The sequence below is a fragment of the Natrix helvetica genome (assembly GCF_964273705.1).
Source record: "Natrix helvetica genome assembly, chromosome: 4".
In the NCBI taxonomy this organism is placed as follows: domain Eukaryota; kingdom Metazoa; phylum Chordata; class Lepidosauria; order Squamata; family Natricidae; genus Natrix; species Natrix helvetica.
The window spans coordinates 80452293-80461833 of record NC_138550.1 but is presented as its reverse complement, the minus strand read 5'-3'; the positions used below and the strand labels follow the sequence as shown (position 1 = coordinate 80461833).

At 38.7% G+C, this 9541-nt stretch overlaps 1 protein-coding gene across 11 annotated transcripts in view; it reads left to right on the top strand.

Moving 5' to 3' along the window:
* Window positions 1-9541, top strand: part of CTNND2 (catenin delta 2) — a 525796-nt gene that overhangs the window by 398848 nt on the left and 117407 nt on the right. For all 11 annotated transcript variants that reach the window (XR_014175415.1, XM_081953365.1, XM_081953369.1 and 8 more), the window contains one exon: window positions 3438-3651. Coding sequence is in view for 10 of the 11 variants with exons in the window: in XM_081953365.1 (XP_081809491.1) it covers window positions 3438-3651 (214 nt within the window). In the remaining variant the exon portion in view is untranslated. The remainder of the gene's footprint in view (window positions 1-3437; window positions 3652-9541) is intronic.

Here is a 9541-nt window from a genome sequence, read left to right as displayed (position 1 = left end):
GTCACAGTCAGCCATAGTCCTAAGGTGATTTCCAACATTCCTTTCCAGCTTCCCACAAGAACCTGGCAGGAAGTCACTCTTGCTCCCAATGCATTTTTGCTTGCCTATGGTGATTCTGTTTATCAGTTTAAGTAAGGAAATATCTCCAAAAAGATAACCCAATGGATCATGGATTATCTAATATTTTATTTATGATTCTGGGCATAAGAATTTTTACAGAGTACTTTTCCTCGAGTTGTATATTTGCATAGAAATCTCTACAAATGGAAAATGATAGTCTTTGCTTTAATTTCAACAAGCTGTTATAAAATCAGTAAAAACTATTGATTGTTCACTCTACCATATTGAGGAAACATACACCTGACAATTTGGTAACAGTGGCTAAGATATTAGTCCTTGATCCTGCTTGCTGCAGATATTCCAAATTAAGTTCTCAAAATGTGCATATTTTGCCCTTATGAAGCCAGGCATTCTCATTAGCAATCCTTTATAGAATATCTTATATACAGAAGTAGAGATAGTCCCAACCTTTATCAATTCATATTGTTCCAGCTAGCTTTTAGCCCATAGTGGTGATTGACCTTATCATCTTAGGTTATTTATTATTAATATTATTGATCATTTTAATTTACTATATATTCTTGCTTATCATATAGTCTGTACAGATTGGAGTGGCTGATAAATACTGTTAAATAAATAGACAAAAACTGCCATTTAGAAAATTTGCTTTGTACAACATGACTCTGTGTGTTATAATAAAAGGGCTACAATCTTATTAGGAACAATGTAGGAAAGGGTCATTCATTTAATCTATCATTTATTATTATAATGATTGGTCACAAATTCAGCCAGATGTTTAGACTGAATTTTGCATTTGTGTCTGTCTATTGAGTCATTATTAGTAATTATTATTCATCATGTGTGTATGTGTGTGTGTGTGTAACAAAATTCCTGGCTCCTATTTTTCCATACTACAACTCTGTCCTTGGAACAAGATGGAGAAGATCAATCGTTTTTTGCAGATGTCCCAGTATAAAAAGAGTTTATGTGAGCCAGTGGGTAGAGTGGTAAAATATTGAACTAACCTTGAAGGATCATACATTCTAGTTCACCCTAGGCCACAGAAGTCACCTGCATGACTTTTGACCACTTATTGTCTCTTAACCTGACCTGCAAATGGGAAAAAATAGGAGGAAGCAACACCATATATGCTATCTGAAGTATCTGGCAGGAACCAAATCTAATAAATAAATGAGATGGAGAGTATGTAAATGTGTCTTTTAAAAGAGCTTGAAAATTAGGAGGTTAATTTGATCAATACCTAGTCAAACTAATGGACATGTAAGTATTCCATATACGGGAACATTTGTGGCTCTGGAACTTTGTGGCCCATGTAAAGTATACAACTCTATTTTTGAACTGAAATCCAGAGAGTATTAATAAAGTGTTCTTTTACATGACCTAAGACGCAAGACAACTTTCTACTGAAACAGGGTGCAGAACAGGTATATTCACCTGTTTGCCACTTTGAGCTATTTGTAAAAATAATAAAGGTGGGATGCAAACAAATAAATAAATGGAGGACCAGTATAATTAATTCTGGTTTTAACCAGTGACGTGCAATCAGGGGAGGCAAGGGAGGCAGAGCCTCACCTCTCTTCATGAAATAATAGTATATAATATTTTATATATATATATATATATATATATATATATATATATATATATATATATATATATATATATATATATATATATATATATATATATATATATATATATATATATATATATATATATATATATATATATATATATATATATATATATATATATATATATATATATATATATATAAAATATTATTATATTATACATCCGTCCGGGCGCGCCCGGGAGCTGCGGAGGGCGGAGGCAGAAATGTCGGCGCTCCCGGATGACGAAGGCATGAAAGCGACAGTCGACATCACTTTTGTGCCTTCGTCATCCAGAAACGCCAACATTTCTGCCTCCGCAGCTCCCAGGCGCACACGGACGGAGGTAGGCAGAATGGCACCGAGCCGATCCGGCGGGCGAGCGACCGAGGATCGGGCTGCCTCGCTCGCTCTTTCAACCACCCGGATCGCCTCGGTGTCGCTGTGGCTACCTCCGTCCGTGCGCGCCCGGGAGCTGCGGAGGGCAGAGGCAGAAATGTTGTCGGCGCTCCTGGATGATGTCATCTGGAAACGCCAACATTTCTGCCTCCGCCCTCCGCAGCTCCTGGGCGCGCACGGACGGAGTTAGGCAGAATGGTGCCGAGCCGATCCGGCAGGCGAGCGACCGAGCATCGGGCTGCCTGACTCGCTCTTTCGTCCGCTCGGATCGCCTCGGTGTCGCTGTGGCTACCTCCATCCGTGCGCGCCTGGGAGCTGCGGAGGGCGGAGGCAGAAATGTCGGCGTTTCCAGATGACGTCATCCGGGAGCGCCAACAACATTTCTGCCTCCGCCCTCCGCAGCTCCCAGGCGCGCACGGACGGAGGTAGCCACAGCGACACCGAGGCGATCCGGGCGGACGAAAGAGCGAGCGAGGCAGCCCGATCCTCAGTTGCTCGCCCACCGGATCGGATCGGCGCCATTCTGCCTACCTCCGTCAGTGCGTGCCCGGGAGCTGCGGAGGGCAGAGGCAGAAATGTGTGCCTCCAGCACACGTGGTCCCATTCCCCACCTTTCTGATGATGTCACCAGCCTCCCCAGCCATTAACCTCACCGCACGTCACTGGTTTTAACTAATGTCTCATTTACTTTTTCAGTTCTCCCAGTAATTTTTACAGGTTCTGAATATGCATTGTAGCTTGCTTTAAAAACATTTTAATGTTGATATTGGGTGCATTTATATTAATGTTAAGTCACAATATTTTAGGAATATTTTGTTAAATAATTTAGGTTTGCAAAAATGCTAGGCCAAAAACAAAACAAATAATACAGTATAATTTAATGTTGTGTACGAGCTATGCCAGTGTTTTTTCACAAAGCAAATGTTACAGACTTTTTTCTTTTTCATAGCAATTAATTGCCTTACAGAAGCTAATTTATTGGTATATAACTACTGTAAGCAGTTAGAAACTGGAATGCCATTCAATCGTCCTTGATAAAACAATTCTGACTGACAGATTTCTCCACACACTGACAATAATATCTTCAATTGTTAGTATTTTATCTATGGCATGGGAGAGGGGTACTTTCTTTCCTAATACTTTTTTTCATAATCTGTCCAGCTGTTTTGATCAGTGCTTGAGTTTTTGGGGGAAAAATTGCTTTCAAAGGTATTATAGGAAATCAGTCCAGCATCTTTCCTTGCTGGCTGCTGCATTTTCTCCTCTAATTGCTGTCTAAAAACTGAGGAATAACCACACTGAGGATTAGTCTCTGATTTCTTTGGTTTTATTTTGCTGATGCAGATAAGAAGACAAGGAGGGATACAATTACTGGTGGATCTATTGGACCATCGAATGACAGAAGTCCACCGTAGTGCCTGTGGGGCTCTGAGGAACTTGGTATATGGGAAAGCTAATGATGACAACAAAATTGCTTTGAAAAACTGTGGGGGTATTCCAGCACTAGTACGGTTACTCCGAAAAACTACAGATTTGGAAATCAGAGAACTGGTCACAGGTTTGAATATCTTTCCTTTATTACATGTTAACCTTTTAAGAATTAACTCAGTATCTGAGACACTTTAATACATTGCTTGATGAAAACAAAACATGAGTTCAATATTGTACTTGTATATTTGAACATATTAAAACAAATCTTGGTTTTGCCAACATGTAGAATATGCACATACAGCAAGACACATACAGTACATATTCATATTCCATCTTGAGTAATATGCAGACAGCAGTTTTCATGACAATTGTGATTGCTACTATGGTTAAGCTCTGGTGCTGCTGCTTCAAATTCTTTGACTAAAGGAGTATGAAATTTCCTACAGTGTACAATGTGGTTGATGAGTCTTTAAAATACTCTTAATGGTATTCTGATATTCTGTAAATCCTGACTATGGTATTTTAATGACTTTAGACCAGTGGTAGGTTCCGGATCCCGGTGCAACCACTACAGTGCAATGGGGCCCAGCTTCCCCCACATGCATGCACACACATGCACGCAGCACGCGCATGTGTCCTTACCTCCACGATGCTTCCGTGATGCCTCCGCAACGCTCCAGCTGCTCGGCAGAGCGTCACGCAGGTGTGCAGAAGCACCGAAGAGCTCAAATACAGGTAAGGAGCTCAGGCAGGCAGGTGGGACCTCCAGAGCAATGTAATGGAACATACAAGGTGTTCTGGGCAGGCACCAGTACGCCCATAGTAGGGTGTACTGCCTACAACCCACCACTGCTTTGAACCATCCCTTTTTAAGATCTTCTTTTGCTTTCTCTTGTAAAAAAAATAAGTTGCATATATTATCCTGATTGCAGGCTGTATGATTTAATTTTGATTACAGATTCCAAATATTTTAATCGTTTCATCTTTCAACTCTTACCTGTCAAAGGCAGAATTCATTAGATAGTCCTTGTTGTGGTGATGATATGATGCATCATGTCTGAGTGACAGAATTACTGGTAGATAATAATAAAACAAAAAAAATGTTAGCTTTGTTTCAACCTTCTGCTTCAGTCCTTGATTCTACTACCTGTCCTTGGTCTCCCTGAAGTAGTTTACAACCTGACTTGAAACAAGGCACAAACTGTTAATCATTTTAATTATAGTCCATCTATTTAATGCTCACTTAGCTCACAACCATCAGATCATCCTGGATCCCAAACCTCTGACACAGAACCTGTTAATTTGGGTGACATTTGACCTGGCAGAACCTGGCTTTGGGGGAAAGCACTCTGCATGTGACCAGAAACACCATGAAATTATAGTATTTCTGGTCATGTGCTTAGTGCTTTCCGCCCAAAGCCAGGTGAATGACTTCATGGTGTTTCGGTCATGGGCAGAGTGCATTTGAATGGAGAAATCACACCAATGTTCCCCCCAAAGCCAATACCAATGCTGTGAAAAGAGAAGAGGGTTTTTTTCAGTTTGGACTTCAAACTTTCTTGTCCATGCAGCCCCGTTTGCATAGTTCAGCAGACCTATAGCTAAATGTGGCTGCAAACTTTACAATCTGCTTGATTGGCAAGGATTTGAATGCAAATTGAAGCAAGCCTTTTTAGTTTTTAAAAAAGCTGACATCCCACCCCATTGCTTCCCAAAACTGCCCTTATTTTCAGAGCAAGACACCCTCAAACATTAAGCAATGTAGCTTTAAAAGAAAATTGCAGGGCAGCAGGGTCTTCCCTTTTGACACCCCGCCTGCACTCGCTTCCCATCTGGGCAGCTCCACCCATCGCCACCTCCCTCTGACAGCCCGCTTGCTCAGCTGCTGTTCTGGTTCTTCATCCAGTGCCCACAGTGAGTTATCCTCGCAGCAAATATATAGTGTTGAGATGTCCTTCAAAGAGATGGCAGCAGTGAGTTGGCACAGGATAAAAGGGTAGAAACAGAAATGAAAATTCTAGGTTTGTCACTCATCTTGATTACAAGATTATAGAAATCAAATTGCAATCCAGTTTTCCAGTTACCAGTTCCTCTACCTCGCATCTACTATGAATTTGGTAATACCAAAGAAATAAGCCCGTGAGATGATCTGCTTTCACAAGTTACCTTGGTTTTATACACCCTGGCTTACCTTCTTGTCTAGGCACAACTGTTTGCAGTACTTTCTATACTATCACCTATCTGCTTCACAGAAACATGTTGGCATATAAATCCCAAAGTCTGCATTGGCAAATCCTAGAAAAGCAAGAACAATAAATGTGAAATAATTCTATTATGCCAGGGTATGAGCTTGAGGTATGATTTGTTGTAAATCAGACAAAAATGGCCACAGTTAGATACAAATGAGAAAACTAAAATCATTTATTGTATTTTTAGATCTTATCAGTCAACAATATTAACAATATTTAAAGAATGATTCATATGCTTATTTAAAATCAAAGGAACCTCTTCAATATTATCAAAATATTGGTTCAGAATAAATAGGCTCCCTTGAACATGCTCTAAAAATGTACAAGATTAAGATGATTATTTTAATTAGTCCTCTGCAATTGTTTTTGGTATAAGATTTCCTTTAAATCTGTTTCAATACATGGTTGAGAATTTAGTAAAGAAATTCTACAAAGCTTAAATTAACATTTGCTAATAAATGTTTTTCCAGATTTTGCTAGTTATAAAGAAATATGTATGTATTACCAACTCTGCTGTTTAAACTTCATTTATTATTTTGCTTGAGACTTTTTAAAATATTTATACTATGATTTAGTAATTAATTCTACTCTAATTTAATTGTCCATTTTCCCAAGAATTAAAAATAGTGTACCAAACGTATTAATTAGATATTGGTTGTTAATATAATTAAAATTAAAGTACTTGTCTCTGTGCCTCAATGGTATTTAGTAGTAGCATTTTTATTAGGGTCATTGACTAGTGTTTTATGCAAATTTTGTAAGAAGTTACAATGCTCAGACAAAATATATAAACATTTTCTAAAAGATCAATAAAAGTAAATAAAACGTGTTGGACTACTAAACACTATAAAAACAAATAGTACAATGCTAAAGATCTATATATTTAAATTTTATTAAAGAGATTGTAGAACTATTTTATAAATGTAATACTAAAATGCTTACATGCTAAGTTGTAAACTATTCATCTAATTCTTCATACTACTTTACTCCATACACACAACTAGGGAATTTTATGTAAGTGCTGGAGAATCAATTAAGCTCATTTTTTTTGCTTGAAGTCCTCACGCCAAAGAATACATTACATCTCCTTGTTCAAAAGCTCAGAGAAAAGTCACATCTACACAGCTGCTTTGTGGGGCCCATCTCTCCTCCCAGAGCTGGTAGTCATTCATGCCATCCTAATTCTTGCTACCCCACAGGGGTAGACACCCAGAAATGGCTGTACTGCATTGCACAGAGCATTCTAAGGGCCATGATTGATGGTTTCTTCAGTGGAAATTCCAGCCTTGCCAAAATTGTTTTGTGCAGATCCACCCACCTGGCATGCACAATACTCCATGCGCTGCCAGAATTCGTTTTTGTTTTCTCCTTTCCCATTCTGCCATCAATTAATTGAACTAATTATTCCTGAAATTATGGGTTGAAACTGTGGATTCTCTATCAAATTCTAGATGGCAGCAAAAAAAAAAGTTTTAACTGCTATCTAATAGTTGTTGTATTTTTCCAGCAAAGATACAATCCAGTGTGTAAATTCTGATGGTGAGCTGGAATTTAATATTTTTAGCTGTGAGGATCTGCATGGGAGCTTAAAGATGTAATGTGAGGAGAGAAAGCAAGGATCAGCCATTGGGAAGGGAATTCCCAACCACACATGCTACGAAAGTCCTATCAATTATAGTTTCAAATGTTTGAAATAAAGCATGGATGGGCTAGTAAAGGTTTTGTATTTTATAGGTTGCTTGTATGACTGTTTGACAACATTTATGTAGCTGAGATGTGACCAGATGTGACTGAATAACTTGGGTGTAAGTGTCAGAGATTAAGAAAGAGGTTCAACTGTGAGGAATAAGGGAGGAGAGGCGGAGGCTATAAGATATCCTCTGAAGACAGAATGTGAGGATCTATCTGTTCCCTGTCTTATCTAGGAAGGGAATTCCCTGATAGGCAAGTTGCCAATTACAAGAGTCAAATTCTTGCAATTATTTTAAGTAAGCCATTGATTGGTTAGTTTCAAGGCTTGTTATAGTTGACCAGCTTATTTAAAAAAGAGAAAAATGTGATTGTAGAAATTGGAGTTTTTATCTTCTTGTAGCCACAGGTGGGCTGAGCCAAGAGATAAGAAATCCAACAGAAAGGGGGTCCCACAAAAAGGACCAGTTGGAGCCACAAGATGGACAGCATGAAGCATATTATTTCAGACTGCATACATCATTTTGGTATACATAAATGTACCATATATTGGCTGCATACAGTGCTTTCAGGCAGGATAACAGCATAAGCACCACTTCCAGTACCCTAGGCTATCATGAAACAGTTAGTAGATAAGCCCCATGCCAGGGTAAAGAAGATGTGTGGATTTGCCTAGGGGCTGGAAGGAACTACCTGGCACAAAGTGAGCTAGCTTCAGAATCTTCAACAGCCTCTGCAGAAAAGTTACACAACTTTTAGTTCTCAGATTGAAGAATCCTAGCATCTGTTAAAGAGAAAAGAGTACAGATTAGTGGGTGGAGGCTGTTTTCAATCAGCTAAGCCTTTCCACTCTTTTTCTGTCTCTTGTTCTCTAATATTTGAAACCTGTAGCAAAGTAGAATCTAGCTCTTAGCAATAGCAAATAAACTAATAGTTTTGGGCAGTGCGATTTCAAAGGGAAGACAATGAAAGCCAGCAACTCAACAAAATTCTCAACCTCTTTTAACATTCAATGCAAACTTTCATTCTCTCTCTCCCCCCCCCCTCCCCTCTCTCTCTTCTATACACATGGAATTTTAATGTTATAGACAGCATTCAGTCGCACTACTTTGCTGGAAGGAAGAAGTAGGTACTAAGGAACATAAAAAACAAAGGGAAATTCTGCTTCTCAGTATGCCTTTTATCTATGATTTATTAATGAATTAAAGAGAGAGCATGGCAATTAATGCTGTGTGTGTGTGAGAGAGAGAGAGAGAGAGAGGGAGAGAGAGAGAGAGGGAGAGAGAGGAGCACCTTCTCTTTACTATAAATAAACATATCAGCACAACATTATTTTTCAGTGTTTTCTCTGTGAAACATTCTATAAAAGACAGTTTGAGGGGGGGAATGTGAAACTAGTCCTTTATCTTGGCCAGTTTTCTATCTATTCCTAAACAAATATTACCTGCTTTATTTGATTAATTCACAAACTGCTAGTAAACAGGCATCTGTGAATACGTTGAAGAATAGTTCCTTTTCATTGTCTCATACAGACTGGCAGTGATGTGAATTACAGCCCAAAATGTGTGGTGGGCTCTTGACTGATTAAAACCGATGAGAGCATTATTTGTATTTAACCAGTGATCTGCAGTCCTTCTCTCACTTCCATCACTGAACCAATCCCCTGGCCAATTTTCTCCAAGCAATTTGTTCAGACTGTGGAAAAATTGGCAGAAATGGCTGGCTAGAAAACAAATCCTACTGCCAGCCAGGCAGTTAGTTCTTCCCTACTGGTTTTTCTCCCGTTTCAGTTCCAAATGCTTGAAAAGGCATCCCTTTTCTTAGGAAACTGTACAGTTGAGACTTCTGGATGCCGGAATGTTCACAAGAGAAAATAAACATAGAAAGTATGATATTTTCAGGGGAAATTTGTATAGTTAAAGATAATGTAACACTTACATCCATTTCTTTCACTAAGTAGTTTTGTGTAAAGTATTTTGACATGTAGAATAAGATAGTATTCAGACTTGCTTGAAAAATTGTGACTGGGTAGAACATGTGTCGTGTATATGTTTAATTATTCAAAGTACTAAATTTATG